This window comes from Cervus elaphus, chromosome 25, assembly GCF_910594005.1.
Source record: "Cervus elaphus chromosome 25, mCerEla1.1, whole genome shotgun sequence".
Taxonomy (NCBI): Eukaryota; Metazoa; Chordata; class Mammalia; order Artiodactyla; family Cervidae; genus Cervus; species Cervus elaphus.
Genome location: NC_057839.1, coordinates 59,738,718 through 59,755,847, shown reverse-complemented (window position 1 = coordinate 59,755,847; position 17,130 = coordinate 59,738,718). Strand labels below are relative to the sequence as shown.

General features: G+C 39.0%; 1 protein-coding gene across 1 annotated transcript in view; it reads right to left on the bottom strand.

The window, feature by feature from the left end:
- The window catches only part of DNAH5 (dynein axonemal heavy chain 5), a 324,549-nt gene that overhangs the window by 83,617 nt on the left and 223,802 nt on the right, over positions 1-17,130 (bottom strand). The window contains exons 53-57 of the mRNA XM_043887792.1: positions 16,507-16,637; positions 12,044-12,197; positions 10,808-11,075; positions 1,788-2,019; positions 288-402 (exon numbers count right to left, since the gene is read on the bottom strand). Of these exons, the coding sequence (XP_043743727.1) occupies positions 288-402; positions 1,788-2,019; positions 10,808-11,075; positions 12,044-12,197; positions 16,507-16,637 (900 nt within the window). The remainder of the gene's footprint in view (positions 1-287; positions 403-1,787; positions 2,020-10,807; positions 11,076-12,043; positions 12,198-16,506; positions 16,638-17,130) is intronic.

Genomic DNA, 17,130 nt, shown 5'->3' with positions numbered 1-17,130 from the left:
TTTCTACTATACAGCAAAGTGAATCAGCTGTATGTATAAATACATCCCTGCTTTTGTGGATGTCTTTCCCATCTAGGTCATCACAGAGCACTGAGTTCCCTGTGCTATACAGTAGGTTCTTATCAGTTACCTATTTCATTCATAGCATCATTGGTGTATATATGGTATTATAATGGAAATAAATCATTTGCACTTCCATGGTTACAACTTAGAAGAAGCATACACCATTAACATTTATGAATTGGGAATTCGAAATAAATATGGTTCATGTGTCAATGTCTACCCACCGTGTCAGCTTTATCATTGGCCACTTGGAGCTCCTTTTCTTTCACTTCCAGTTCCTTACTCAGAGCTGCAACAGACTCCGAAGCTTCTTTTAGCTTTTCCAATCCAGTATTCATTCTGAGATTAAAAATCCAAGGCGAGGGGAGTGTTACCATGGGTGGTTCTTGGCCACATTTTCTAAGTACTGGTCTACTGATGTAGATAGTAATGGTCATATTTGAAGAATACTGTATATACAATAGCACACCCAAGAGGGCTTGACAAAAAGAGTAAATGCCTAGGCTTGATTCCAGACTAAAGTCACATGTCGGTTATTCATAGACTAAGTGTGAAAAGAGTGAGTCTGCTAAGAACACTGCATGACATGAGGAATAACAGTGTCAAGAATCTGTCTCATGCAAGAAACATGCTTAATGAACTTTAGCTAAATGACAACAGACTTCAATTTCTTGAAACCCTATCATGGAGGAAGGGAAATAAATAACTTCTCTTTTTCTAACGAGACCAATGACATTAAAAGAAGGAAGATTTGCGATCAAGGAAAGAAACAAATTTAAAGCCATTGAACTGCCTTGTGAAGGGATCAGCTGCCTGTTTGACTCTAAAATAATGTGATCTAAAAACAAGGGGTCTTAGAGTCATTTAGTCCAATCACTCATCCAGGGGTCCCTTAGGTAGCAACCTTGGCTGCTTCTCGGCTGTATTCAGGCAGAAGATATAAGTGTTCATAAAAGAGCAAAGCAGAGCTGGGAAGTTGGGAACAAATTTCAGTGAAGTAAGGTATTTGCTGTGCAGAGAACACACGTATCAAGCAGACTCTTCTATCCCAGACACTCAGAACGTGTGGGAAGAAAGGGATGAGAGGAGGGGGGAGGGGATGTCTGTATTCTCAGCTTTTTTCCAAGCTCAAGGTTGCTATTACTATCATCCAATACGTAGAAACTGGTAGGCCACAAGAAAACTTGGCAATATTTAATCCTATTGGGTAAAAATGAAGCCACTAGCAACTATGGAATAATCCTTTGAACAAACTTGAAAGGAAGGTTTCTCAATATCAGCACTATTGGTTTTCGAGGCTGGATAACTCTTTGCAAGGACTTCCCAGGTGGCTCAGTGGTAAAGAATCTGCCTGCCAATGCAGGAGATGCAAGTTCAGTTCCTCAGTCAGGGAGATCTCCGGAGGAGGAAATGGCAACCCACTCCAGTCTTCTTGCCTGGGAAATCCCATGGACAGAGGAACCTGGCAGTCTACAGTCCAGGGAGTTGCAACAACAAAATTCTATGTGATGAGGATTGTCCTGTGCACTGTGAGGATATTTAGCACACCCCTGACCTCTGACTCTTGATGCCAATAGTACCTCTCAACCACTCCCCATGCCCCCGCCCTAGTTCTAACAAACAAAGATGTCTCCAGTCATTGCAAAATGTCTCCTTGGAGCAAATTTGCCCCTACTTGAGAGAGGCTGCTTTACAATAACTTCATATACGACCCTCACACTTACCTGTTGGCCAGAGTCTGCACCTCCACATGCTTCTCTCCATATATGAACTTATAGCCCTGAATAAAGGAGAGGTATGATTTGGGAGTCACATGGGTAGAACGTCGGAATCTCTGGAAATAATCAACACACTTCTCAGCTACCCCATCCTGGAAGGAGCCCATGCACTGAACGACTTCCTTCTTGGTTTCCAAACTGCAGTCAATATCATAGGCAGAGAGGAAGTGTTCAGACACTAGAAAGAATAAAGAAAGCTGCATGTGAAATATGAAAGTGAATGATCGTTTTAAAAGTTAACTGCCTTGAGTCACAGATGTAAAAAACAAGTTTACGGTTACCGGGGAGGAAAGAAGGAAGAGTGAACTGGGAGATTGGGATTGACATATATATATTACTATGTAGAGAATAGATAATTTATAAGAACCTATTGAATAGCACAGAGAACTCTATTCAATATTCTATAATGACTTGTATGGGATGAGAATCTAAAAAAAGGTGGATATATGTTTACATATAACTGATTCACTTTGCTGTATAACAGAAACAAACACAACATTGTAAATCAACTACATTCCAAGGAAAAAAAATGTTTTAACTGGCTATTTAAAAAACTTAAGACAGTTCTTAGGAATGCACGCCATGTTTATAGTCCTAGCTAGGTAGATATATGTCAGCATTTTTGGCCCCAAGCCTATGACATCAACAATTTTATTTTTTCTTTCACATACAAAACTGTGACAGACTTTAAGCCTATCATAAGTCTTTGTTTTCTGGTACATGTACAAAGAAGTCTCTTATACACAGCTGCAGGTTCTGGTCAGCAGCCAGCCTATTTTATGGTTTACATAAGGATGAAAGTGGTACAAATAACTCAGAAATCAGTGCCACCTGGTACTCATATTTAACATCCCCATTTATTATTTTTTTTGCTCAGAACCTGCCATAACCTTAATTCCCCCTGGCTGTGACTGCATTTGGCATGTGCAATGTTCGGTACTAAATTTTTTTATGCCCTGGCCATCTTATTCTTAAACGTGGCACCTGGCCATCTGTAGTCAATTCTAATTTATGGTATCCTTTAAAAATGTATGAGTAAAAATCTTCTGTTGTAGACCTTTATCCTCCCAACAGTGCCGAACATGGGACCAACTCTAAAACAGCATTTATTATAATAAGACCTGGTCATCAAGTCAGAGCGAATCTATCATCACATACACAGAGCATGTGTGCTGAACACCTACCACTATGAAACTTGGTCTCAATCCCAAGGAATTTACAAGGCTTATACATAACATAGTTAAAGTTTATCATAAACACCTTTATTTACCTTAGGAAAAAATGGTCTATGGATTTCCTTTAAAAGTGCTAATAGTACTGAATAATGTACATAAGAATTACAAATAGAAATACAGCCAGTAAGAAGGGAGGAAAAGAGAAGGAATCAAGTGAACAAACCTATCAGGTGATGGTTAGCAAAGAAATGAAAAACGGTATCTTCTCAATATTAGTGAAAGTTGCTCAGTAGTGTCCAACTCTTTGTGACCCCATGGACTATACAGTCCATGGAATTCTCCAGGCCAGAATACTGGAACGGGTAGCCTTTCCCTTCTCCAGGGCATCTTCCCAACTCAGGGATTGAACCCAGGTCTCCCACATTGCAGGTGGTTTCTTTACCAGCTGAGCCACGAGGGAAGCCCAAGAATACTGGAGTGGGTAGCCTATCCCCTCTCCAGAGGATCTTCCCAATCCAGGAATCGAATCAGGGTTTCCTGCATTGGTGGATTCTTTACCAACTGAGTTATCACCAACTGAGTTATCAGGGAGTAATTGATAGCTAAATTAAGTTCTTAATGCCATAACTGTGAGACCATTTACATCTATGTAAATAATAGAAACAGTTTATCAATTGGGTTATAAATAGAGTTTAACATAGACACTGAAAGGTAATATATTAAGACACTTGGAAGCTATATTTTTTTCACATAATTTAAGCAAACACTATAAAGAACAACTTAAATTCTAGGAAGTTTAAGTCTAGTCATTGAAAACACATGAACAATTCTTGCCTATGACAAATTGTAGGTTTTAACCATGATGGCGGCATCATTCACTATGTGCCAGGCATGATACCAAGTCTTTTATTTGGCATTAAGGGATATTCTCAGAAATGTTCCCACTTTCTGAAAACTTTCTTGTATTGGGTTAGCTGAAAAGTTCATTCAAGTTCTTCTATAAGATGTTGTAGAAAAATTCAAGTGAACTTTTTGGCCGACCCAATATTTACCATGTAATAATTTTTATCCTTCTTATGTAAACTGATAGTATCAACTGTTGTTATTGTTTAATCACTAATTCAGGTCCAACTCTTTTGCAACCCCATGGACTGTAACCCACCAGGTTCCTCTGTCCATGGATTTCCCAGGCAAGAATACTGGAGTGGGTTGCCATTTCCTACTCCAGGAGATCTTCCCAACCCAGGGATCGAACCCATGTCTCCTGCATTGGCAGGCAGATTCCTTACTACTGAGCCACCAGGGAATCCCCATAATATCAATAACAATGACTTTTTTCATTATTTAGCAAGTTGCCTTTGTGTCTATCCAAAAAGTCAAAGGAAAAATTGGAACGGAATCTAAGTATATGTTTCCATAGACCCATAATCTCTGATGCAGGGAAGGTTAAAAAAGGACCATTTCCTCTTAGGGTGACCCAAGCCTGCTAAGATTGAGACAAAAGGGCATGGAAAACCCTTCTGTTGTCCTCAATGTCCAATTACCAAGGAACCAAGGCCAGTTTGGGGACCCACCTTTAGGCTGCTGTTTGAGGCGGTAGAGGTTTGTTCACATCACTTGGTGTAGAACACGGTGATGGGTATGTGGGACAGAAAGGGAGGCCACTGGCCTCAGTCCCTGAATTTTCCTGAACTGGAAATTTTCAAATTTCCAATTCATTTGGATTCAACGAACTAAAGTAGTAAAGTGAGGAGGGCACATGAGTTGCCTATCCAGTAGCCACCCCCTGTCTTTTAGTAACAAAAGAATCTTAAATTTGCTCAGAGTAGCAATCCGCCCAACTAAAAGTCTTTGATTCCCCAAACTCTCTTGTAACTGGAGGTGACCCAGTTCTGGCTGAAAACATGGCAGACAAAAGTCCCTGGGGAAGAACCCTGTCCCGACTAAGAGACAAAGCTTCATGTGGGACCAACAGACACATAGCCCTGAGATGCAGCAGCCCCCTGGAGGGAGCCTCGCCCTAAGGATGACAGCAAGCTAGGTACAAGGTCCCCAGTTGTATTCTAGGCTGCACATTTCTGTACTTCCTTGGTAGCAGGAAAAAGAAAAAATTAAATAAAAACCTTGTTTACACCAAAAATAAAATAAAAAACTTGCTTATGTCACTACTGCTCTGGTTTTCTCTTCCAGCCAAACACATAATTAATGCTACGTTCAGAGGAAAAAGATATCTAATCCTGGCAGATCCTAAATCACAAAACTTTATCAATTAATCCTTAGAATATCCCTAAGTGATGGATATCACTATGTATATTTTAAAGATAAGGAAAATGAGGCTTACAGAAGTTTGCTTACAGGCAGAAGCATCTGAATTCAAAGCCAAAGATGATGAATTCCAACGCCTAAAGCACCTTGATTTAGAAATTCAAATACAGCAAAACTTTATAGAGTCTTTAGAGTGTTAAACAACATTTTTTATTGAAGCTCAAAGTTCAAAAGTATCTTCTAACTAACGTGCTTCATAAACAAAATATGCTAATTGTTCTGGGAAACAGCAGGGACTATTGCGGTTGGTATTCCTTTCTGAGTGATTATTGAGTGCAGTTGCCTCATTTCTCTTTATGCTCCATTGTTAGTTGCAAGCAGTTGCAGAAGCAGTGGTGTCTGACTCACACGGTGGAAATCTTGTATACTATATTAATAAATCAAGTAATATTTTTGAAAGCTGGCCAGTTTATATACATAATTGAAATGACCTTCTTTGAAAAGAAATATATGCCATATATATGCCATTGACTTTATTGAGACATTAGTCACAAATAAGGATGGCCTATTTTAGTAACAATGTGCTTATGTAAAACGGAGCCCAGTAGGACATTAATAATTATCTTCACCTTGGAGAAATCTGAGTGAACTGAACTTAGTAGTGACTTTGGAATCACAGACTTTCATTAAAAAACACAATATCACCACAATAAAGATAATAGGGATACTTAGAAACAACTCAAAACAACTCCATATTAAGCTAAGAACAAAGATTTGCCAAAATGAAGATTATTAAATGGTGGGAAGGCCAAGGATTTTATAATGTAAAATAAAGCATATTTTTCTTTAAATGTTTCATCTAGAGATTCAGTCCATTTAAATTCACACATATAAAGAATTTCATTTTTTTTCAGAAGCAAAATAATTACTATAAAATCTTGTATTTGTGGTATGTGTGAGATCAAGAGGAAGACACTTGGCTTATTCTGAGTATCTTTAACTTATAAAAATACTCTAAACAATAAGAATAAACTATCCAAAAAAAAATAAGAAAATAATACCATTCATAATAGCACCAGAAAATAAAATATTTAAAAATAAACTTCATCAAAAATAGTGTGAAAGACTTGTACTGAGAACTATAAAACACTAATGAAAAAATTACAGTAGATATAAATATATAGAAACACATCATACGTTCACAAGTTGGAAGAATTAATATTGTTAAAATATCTATAGTACCCAAAGTAATTTACAGATTTTATGAAATCACTATCAAAATTCCAATGACATTTTATACAGAAATAGAAAAATTAATGCTAAAATTCTTATAGAACCACAGAAGACTACCAATAGCCAAAGCAATTTTGAGCAAGAACAAATCAGAATCACTTCCTGTATCAAAATGTATAACCAACCTACAAAAATTAAAACAGCATGATAAACACAGGCATGTAGATCAATGGGACAGAATAGAGAGCCCAGAAATAAACTCACACATATACAGTCATGTGATTTTCAACAAGGGTGCCAAGAATATTAACACAATAGTGCAGTAAGTCAGACAGAGAAAGAAAAATATCATATGATATCACTTATATGTGGAATCTAAAAAAAAGAAAAATTATACAAATGAACTTAGTTACAAAACAGAAAGAGACTCGAACACATAGAAAACCAAAGGGGAAAGCTCATGGGGAAAGAAAAATTAGGAATTTGGCAATAACATATACATCTGAAGGAGGAAATGGCAACCCACTCCAGTATTCTTGCCTGGAGAATTCCACGGACAGAGGAGCCTGGCGGGCTACAGTCCATGGGGTCGAAGACAGTTGAACACGACTGCGTGATTATCGCTCATTCACTCAGTAAAAACACTACTACATATAATATAGATAAACAAGGGCCTACTGTATGGCACAGGGAATTACAATCAATATGTTGTAATAACTTACATGTGAAAAGAATCTAAAAAATAATATATAAATGTATATGTAACTGAATCACTTTGTTGTACACCTGAAACTAACACACATTGTAAGTCAATTATACTTCAATAAAAAATAAAAAGTAGAAGTAAACCACAATATTACATAACCTCATACCTGTTAGGATATCGATGATTGAGGAAAAAGAGGTAAGTGTTTGCCAGGAAGTAGAGAAATGAGAACCCTTGTATACTATTGGTGGGAATGTAAATTGGTACAGACACTGTGAAAAACAGGAAATTTCTCAAAAAATTCAAAATAAAACTACCGTATGATCCAACAATCCCACTTCTGGTTATATATTCAAAGAAAGTAAAATCAAGATCCTGAACAGATACCTGTACTTCATGTTCACTGTAGCATTATTCACAATAGCCAAGACATGGAAACAATGTAAGTGCCATCCATGGATGAATGGGTAAAGAAAACGTGATTCTTACATACAATGGAATATTATTCAGCCTTTAAAAAAAGAGAAGGAAATTCTGCCATGTGCAACAACATGGAAGAACCTGGCAGGCATTATGCTGAGTGATATAAGCCAGACCACATGAACAAAAGCTACATGATGTCACTCACATAAGGAATCTAAAATGGTCAAATCACAGAAGCAGAAAGTAGACTGGTGGCTGCCAGGGGCTAGGAGGAGAGGGAAATGGGGACTTGTTAGACAAAAGGTACAAAGTTTCAGCTATACAAAATGACTAAGTCCTACGGATCCCCTGTATGCCATTGTGCCTAGAGTTAACCATACTATACCATACAGTTAAGATCTTGCTAGGAGGACAGATCTTACGTTAAGTGTTCTTATCCCAAAATAATCATTATCATCTTCATCATTTAAGGGAAGAGCACTCAGGGAGAATGGGAGAAAGAGGGTATTGGGTGGGAAGAAAAAGACCACGTTCGAGAATCAAGAAGAACGGAGCAGGAGGAGAGTGACTTCATGTAAGGATGGGAAGGCAGACAGAACCAGTTCTTCCCAGCCTCGAAGGCCACGCTAAAGAGAGACTGACTGTACTTTTTCCTAAGGGCAGTGGAAGGTTTTAATTAGAAAGCAATGTGATCAGGTTTATGCTTTCATCACTGTTCCGCAATGTGAGATGGATGAGAGACAGGTGAGAGAGGAGGAGAGATCATTAGAAAGCTATTTGAGTTTTCCAGGTGAGTTACAGTGATAGCTTGGCCCGGGACGCCACTAAAAGGGAAAGAGTTGGATAGATTCCACCATATTTAGCAGATAAAGTTGGCATAACTTAGTGATGGAGCAGACTTGAGAGTTGAAGAAAGGTGTTAAAGACAAAGAGCTCTCAGACTGTCGAGTTTCATGGACAACTGTGGGACTCCCTAAGAGAGACTGACCTGAAGAGACCCAGTTCAGTTTCAGACATTTTGGGTTTAAGGAGCCTATGAAACATCAAGGAGACTGTGTCAAGCAGGCAGTTGAGTACACAGATTTCAAGCCAGAGGACATACGATACCAGAGATAAAAAATTGATGGGGCCTATTACACAGGAGGCTCTGGATGAGCTTGCCAGGGAAGAGAGCTGGAGGGAAGAAATGAGTCTGCCTTGCCCTCCAATATGCCTGGCTCCATAAATGGCATGTGAAGCTCAATAAACATGTTCTGAATAAATGAACAAATAGGTGATGCCTGAAAGTCAGGACACTTGCTAGGAGCTGAGGACATAGAAATAAAAGTTTCCCTGCCCTCCATGGAATCTTGGCTTAGGTTGATGCAAAGAGATGTAAAAGAATGGGGCAGATTGTGAGAAATCAACAAAGGAAGCACCTATGTCTTGTGATAGAAGGGATAACTGAAATGAAGACTTGCTAAGAAGGGCTCCATAATTTAAATGACATCATCCTAATTATAGTATATTACGGTGTTTGTCACCTGAAATTGTTATCTTTATTGTTAGTAATAATACCTTACATAATAGTCTACAAAGCACTTGCATACCAATTATCATATTTCACAGTATACTTGAATGTAGCTCTTACATACTGTGGTTTTGTGCTCTGCATTTATATCTTACTTCAAAGAATTTTAAAGTTTTATCCTTAGTTGTATTGACATTTTAATAGGATTTTAAATTTTTAAATCATTGGCATTTTCTCAAATCTTATAAGAGGGAACACTGTACATCGGTATTTCAAACATATTAAAGTATTCTATGTTTAAAAGACACAGATCAGAAAACCATTATTACTGACAGTAGAGTGCTAAGAATAAAATGTCAGCAGTAAAAGAATCCACCTGCAATGCAGGAGACTCGGGTTCGATCCCTGGGTTGGGAAGCTCCTCTGGAGAAGGAAATGGCACCCCACTCCAGTATTCTGGCCTGGGAAATCTATGGACAGAGGAGCCTGGTGGGCTACAGTCCAGGGGGTCACAAAAGAGTTGGACATGACTTAGCCACTAAACCATCACCACCACTATATATATATATATATATATATATATATATATATACACTACACATATATATTGGCTATAGCTATTGGCTTCTTGCACCTCTGATAATTCCTTAAGCTCCATTGTCCCCAGTTTTCCATGTATAATGATTGGGAGACAGTGAATCAGTCATTCTCCCATTGGAAACCGCAGAGCTAGGGAGGGAGGTATGGTTGAAGCAGGTGACAGGGCCATGAAAGGATGAGGCTTCAGAATCCTTCCTCCCCTCTGCTTCTCACTGTTTTATCTATTAGGGCTACCTGCCATGTTTTCCTGGAAAATAAGCCTCTTCTTAATTATTATGAAGACACAATAATAAAATGTCTGAAAACGATTGCCTTGAATCAGGGTTCTCCTGAAGTCTTGATACAACAGGTCAAAGGTGAGACTCAACTATCTCCACCTTTTAAAATAGCCACAGGCACTTTCTCACCAAAAGCTGAAAAAACCATAAACTGAAGGAGCACTCTCTAACATCTCCTATACAACTTTCATGTTCAATTGCATTTACAGACTAAGAGAAGCATTCATGTTCCACAGGATGAAGGATTAAACATAAGCAGAAGCAGCAAGGGTTCCAATCATGAAAGTCTCTGTTGAACAATCCTTTTTCAGGCCCAGAAACCATCAGAGGATGGATGATAACGTTTTCCTCTTTGATTTCCAGCCCAGCAGCCACAAGAAGGAATTACCTGGCTTAAACTGCTCTGAGGTTGACCAACCCACTTAAAAAAGAACACAAATGCTATTAGAGAGATTAAAACCTCAGTGCCCTCCTGTGATGTCCCAGGACCTGCCCGGGGACCAACTGAGACAAAGCTTTAAACCACACTGAAAACATTAGAATCACCATAAATTAACCCAAGGGGGACAGGCTGAAGATGTTATTCACTGATAACCACATTCTGGGGAAAAAATTAGCTGCCAAATGAGAAAGAGCAAAGTTTTGCAAAAATCCTCAAACCTTGGACAAAGTGACTTTTGGCTCAATCCAGTGGATGGCACAGAATATAAATACATACACACACACACACACTATAAACCAGAAATTCTGATATAAAAAATATCCCCCATACTAACCAGCAACTAAGGCATCCTTGGGCCATCGGCTGAACCAGTCAATAGTGCATCCTGAAATAAGGGCAGGAAACTTCAGAGCTCGATTTCGAAATTTCTCCCCCACCGGTGAAAAGCAGAGTACAATGTGAAGGTTCTGTCGGACCCGGCTCATGAAGTAGTCATATAGGTTCTCATTTGTAGGAGGGCGCCTGGGATACTCTTTTTTCATGACTGATATGAGATCACTATTAATTTCATCAATTTCATCACGAGCAAAGAGGTTGGAGACCTTCGAGAAAAGTGCAGACATTCAAATTCAATACAGGAATATAAAAACAAATCAGAATTTACAGCCCGATATGTACAAAGTATTTTCTTCATTTGTGTCCTTAAACTCATGTTTAGAAAATCAACCAAAAGTCTTCACAATAAGATGGACCACACTTTAATACACATAAATGCTTGTGTTTTAAAGTCACAGTCCTTTAAGGGGGTGAATGGACATTCAAAAATCCAACCAGCTTTCCTTGCAACCTTCTTCTGTTTTTCCATCTCTCTCTTGGAGTTTCCATTAACATCTTCAACATTTTGATTGGGAGTTTTATTCCTCAAAAACCCAATAGGAAAAGCTATTCTTCAAACCAACCACCTAATCCCAATAATAGAACTGATTCAGTACTTTAACAGAGAGAAATACAGAAGGAAATCCTCCTAATTCTGGAGGGTATCTGAAGAGGTAAAACACATATGTAGTACATATCCACAATGGAATGTTACTCAACCATAAAAGGAATGAAATTGAGTCATTTGCAGAGATGTGGATGGACCCCAAGGTTGTCACAAAGAGTGAAGTCAGAAAGAGAAAAACAAATATCGTATATTAACGCATATATGTGGAATCCAGAAAAATGGTACAGATGAACCTATCTGCAGGGCAAGAATAGAGGCATAGGCATGAAAAGAATGGACTTGCTGATACAGGGATGTAAGGGGAGGGTGGAATGAACTGGGAGATTGGGATTGACATATATACACTACTTTGTATAAAATAGCGAGCTAGTGGGAGCCTGCTGTATGCCCAGGGAGCTCAGCTTAGAGTTCCGTGATGACCTAGAGAGGTGAGACGGGGGGACGGTGGGAGGGAGGTCCAAGGGGGAGGGCATATACATAGAGTTAATTCACTTCACTGTACAACAGAAACCAACAGAACATTGCAAAGCAATTACACTCCAATTTAAGAAAAGAATAAGCTCCTACCTCACCCGATGATAAAACATTATTCATATATTCCAAAAATGACTCATCTTTAATTTCATTGTCTGTGAAAATAAAAGTGATGCCTTTGCCTTGCCGACCAGCTGTTCTATACAATGTCTTCAGGTCTTCCATCAGATTTGATGTGTTGTAGGATCTAGAAAGAGTGTCATTGTGCCATTAGCTAAAATATGTTCATGGAAAGGAAAGATCCTTGTAACAATGCTTTATGCCATTTGGTTAACCAAAAAATGCTGATATTATGCCATCAGGTAGATATTTTGTTGTATGCAACTGTTACTGGTTCACTGTATTTACTTGCAAAAATGAAAATAATTTTTAAAACTCCACATTTTATAAAACATAATAGTACACACAAAAAAACATCTAGAATGAAAAACCAACCTGAAACAAAAGTGTAATTTTTAGCACAACTAAATGCCATCAAAATGAGTATACATGTCTCATTTTGAAAATATTTGTTGGTAAAGATAATGGAAAAGCCAAGCTGGAATATTTACTAAGCACCCATCTGCAATTTATATTTTAGAAGCTACCTCATAAAGTGAATTAAACTAAAGAATTTCAAGTCTTCGTTATATGGAGTGAGGGAGACACCCTGTTATAAATGGGGCCCTCCTAATCCCACAACACAACTATTTTCATTGCATCTTTGTATCTCACATGAAAGAATTTTCTGAGCAATCAGTGAACTGCAGTAGAATCACTGGAAACATTATTAAATATCCCACTCTAACTCTTCTCTCATGTCCAAAGCAATCCTTTAGTGGAAGTCAGCTTGCAATCATGAAATGTAAAAGAGGTCCCAATATAGAGGAGCCCATGACTGCCAAAAGGGAAAATTACGATATTCTTATCCTGGAGACTCAGATTCAGTAAATTAGTATCTTGTCATTAGATAACTCAGAATTCAAGGCACAAGAGCCAATGGCCTTCTGATTTTTAAAAAGCTACAAAATATTTAACTTCTATGCTCTGGGCTTTTTCAACATTTAAAACCTAAACTCTGGGACCAGAAATACCACTACCACACAGCAAAATTTTAATTTATTTATTTTTGACTGGATGATAATTGCTTTACCATATTGTGTTGCTTTACAATATTTCTGCCAACTTGAACCAGTCACAGGTATACATATATCCTCTCCTTCTTGAACTTCTCGGTCACCTCCCACCCCATCCCACCCCCCACCCCGCCAAGTTGTCACAGAGTTCCAGGTTGAGCTCCCCATGTCATGTAGCAAATTCCCAAAGGCTATCTATTTTGTGTATGGTAATGTATATGTTTCAGGGCGACTCTCTCAATTTGTCCCACCCTCTCCTTCCCCTACTGTATCCATGAGCCTGTTCTCTATGTCTGCATCTCCACTGCTGCCCTGCAAACAGATTCATCAGTACCATTTTTCTAGATTCCATATATATGCATTAATACATGACATTTGTTTTTTCTCTTTCTTACTTCAGTCTATATAACAGGTTCATCCACCTCACTAGAGCTGACTCAAATTCGTTCCTTTTTATGAGTGAGTAATAGTCAGTTGTGTATATGGACCACAACTTCTGTATTCATTCATTTGTCCATGGACATCCAGGTTACTTCCATGTCCTGACTATTTAGACAGTGCTCATGAAGCAATATTTTAAGAAAACATCTAGATAAATGAGATCTGAAAGGTGAGAAAAACATGTTCAAAGACACAGTCCCCTGAGAAAGAAAGAAAGATGTAGGGAGGGAGCGAGGGAAGGAATGGAAGGGAGAGAGAGAAAAAAAGAGAGAGCGGTAGGGGAGCAAGAGAAAGTATCTTCTTGAGATATAGGGAAAAGTTTCAGCCCAGTCGCCTAGATCTCAAGGACCCCACTGCCTCAAATAACATGGCCTGAGTCGTCTAACAAATAGCTGTGCTTCCAAAAGAGAGTCTCTTATTTCCTGAACCTTGACCACATGGCTATGTAAAGGCTAACACAGTAGGATGGTCTCTGGAAGCTTCTGAGAAGCCAGAAAAGGCCCTGACCATGCTCTTTCTCAGTACAAGAGCATCCCCAGCAGACCCACAGAGGAACTAATTTATCACAGAGAGAGGAGTGATAAGGTATTTTTTCTGAGGTAGCACAGCTTCATCAAAGTCAAGGCAGATCAGAAACATTGTGGTCAATTCCCATGTTTATCTGGGTTTTCAGGCAAATCATACCCTTTCTGAGCCTCGGCTATAAAATGTTCTGCTAACCCACAAAGCCACAAAGTTCTTTCGAAGATCACATTAGCTTGTGCATGTAAAAGTACTTTGAAAAGTGTAAGTTTTATACAAAATGAGAACAAAAATCTCAGAGTTCAATCCCTTTTCTGAACAGGTTATCTTTTATCTATTGTTGCTTCTAGCCACAAACTAGAATTATACACAATGTAACTAAAATTATTTCTCTCTGTTTTAGTACTTGGGGAAAAAAATAACATTCTAGATTGATTCTCCAAGCAGAATTCAGTGATTTAGACCAAATAAAAGGTGTAACAACAACCACCTGAGTATCTGGCTCTCCAAACCCAGTGTTTACTCATTTCCAACATCTGTCACAGCAAGTGGCGATGAGCCTCCATCTCAGAAATCACGGCACCAAACCAACATTTAGTCAACACCTGAGAGGCAAGACTCATACCTAGAAATTAACTTCTAATAATTTTCTGCCCAAATAAACTTTCCAAACTGGCCTCTTGCTTCTCACCTTATCTTGGTTCATCCCGAAGTTCTGTTTGGCCTCTCTTTATCTTGGGGGTCCCTACTTTGATGAGCAGCAGCACCAACTATCCAGTTTCCCAAGCTAGAACCAAGATGCATCACGTTCAAAAGTGCCAGTTTCTTGAGGATCTCTTGAATCTGCCTTCTATGCTCCGCTCTCACTGCTTCTGCTCTGGACACCACCATCTCTGGCCTAGATCCCTGAGTTAGCCTTCTAACCTTTCGGTTTCATTCCTTCTGTCCGACTTCTCCATGTGCAAATCTGACACATCTCCCCTAGTGGAGACTCATGAATGGTTTCCCGGTGCTTCGGTGAAGTGAAAGTGGCTCAGTCGTGTCCAACTCTTTGTGACCTGATGAACTATACAGTCCATGGAATTCTCCACGCCAGAATACTGGAGTGGGTAGCCAGTTCCCTTCTCCCGGTGATCTTCCCAACCCAGGGACTGATGACAACCGACTCCAGTACTCTTGCCTAGAAAATTCCATGGATGGAGGAACTGGTGGGCTACAGTCCACGGGGTTGCAAAGAGTCAGACACGACTGAGCGACTTCACTCACTCACTCACTCCTGCATTGCAAGCGGATTCTTTACCATCTGAGCCACTAGGATGAAGTCCAAATTCCTTATGACACCTCCAAAGGCTGCCATTTTTCTTCCTTTCCCACCTTCCACCTTAAGTTATATACCAGCCATATGTAACAGCTTCCAGGGTCTCAAATGTGATTTTACATGTGCTGATCCTTTTGCCTGGAACATTCTCTGCTGTTCCTCTTCTCTGAGATAATTCTTACTCATTCAGATCTCAGTTGAAGCATCTCTTTCTCCTGGAAGCCTTTGTGACCATCCCCTAAAGTAGGTTAGCCGTCCTTCCCTCACATTTCAATAGACTCTAGTCTGCACTTATTTCCTTAACAGAGATAAAACCTACGTATCACATCTTATTGAATAAGTTGCTCAGCTGTCCCCGTTAAACTGCTATAAGCTCCATGATGACACAGGTCAGGCTTACCTTGCTTACCGTGTACCCTAGCATTAAGCCAGTGCCTGACACGTAGTTGGTGTTCAATGAATGCTTTTAAACACACGAATAAGTAAATCAACAAATTTTTAATCTATTTTCCCAGTTTACCAACAGTTTGCTATTCTTAAAATCTGAATTAACATCTGCTTGCCTGCATGCTCAGTGGCATCAGTCATGTCCGACTCTTTGTGACCCCATGGACTAGAGGGGGTCACAAAGAATCAGGCCCCTCTGTCCATGGAAGTTTCCAGGCAAGAATACTGGAAGTGGGTTGCTATCTTCTCCTCCAGGGGATCTTCCTGACCCAGGGATTGAACCTGTATATCCAGCATCTCCTGAATTGGCAGGCAGATTCTTTACTGCTGAGCCATGAGGAAGCCCTAAATGAACATTTAGTATGGATAAATTTCTTCTAAAATGCACTAAAGGAATATACATAATATTCATATCAAGCATAACATGAAAACCAAGATGAAATGAGAGGCTGAAATGTTTCTAAAGCAAATTATTCATGTGAAATCTTCATGGTCTATGACAGAGGTTGATAGAAAACAATAATGTCAACATTTAAGAAAGAAAACTATTATGGTTCCTTTACATTAAGATAAATGCATTCTTAACTCCAAGTGGCTTCTAAGAACCATTTATCAAAATCCATTTCAGGTTAATTAAAGTGAAGGCGTGTTACCTTGTCAGAGTGATCTGGAAGGAAGTGTAGCCGGCGATGAAGGAAGCCAACCTTGTTAAGCTCTGCTTCCCCGACCCGCCCACCCCAACCAGGAGGGCATTTCCCCGGGGAGTACGAATGACACGTGAGATCTAGAATATGGAAAAGAAAAAGTACATCTCATTTCATGTGCAATATTCCACTTTTTTCCTATTTATTCAATACAGGCATACCTAGGCGATACGGTAGATTCAAGTCCATGCCACCATAATAAAACAAATACTGCAATAAAGACAGTTACACATATTTTTTTACTTCCCAATACAAATGAAAGTTACGTTTACACTCTACCATTAACTGTGCAATAGCATTACGTCTAAAAAACCTGCACATACCATAATTGAAATATATTTTATTGCTAAAAGATGTTAGCCATCATCTAAGCCTTCAGTGAATGATCCTCCTTTTGCTGGTAGAAGGTTTGAAATATTGTGAGAATGACCAAAACTTGACACAGTGAAATGAAGTGAGTCAATACTACAGGAAAAATGACACCAACAGACTGGCTTGGCACAGGGTGACCACAAACCTTCAATTGTAAAAATTGCAATATCTGCTAAGTGCATTAAAGTGATGGGCAATAAA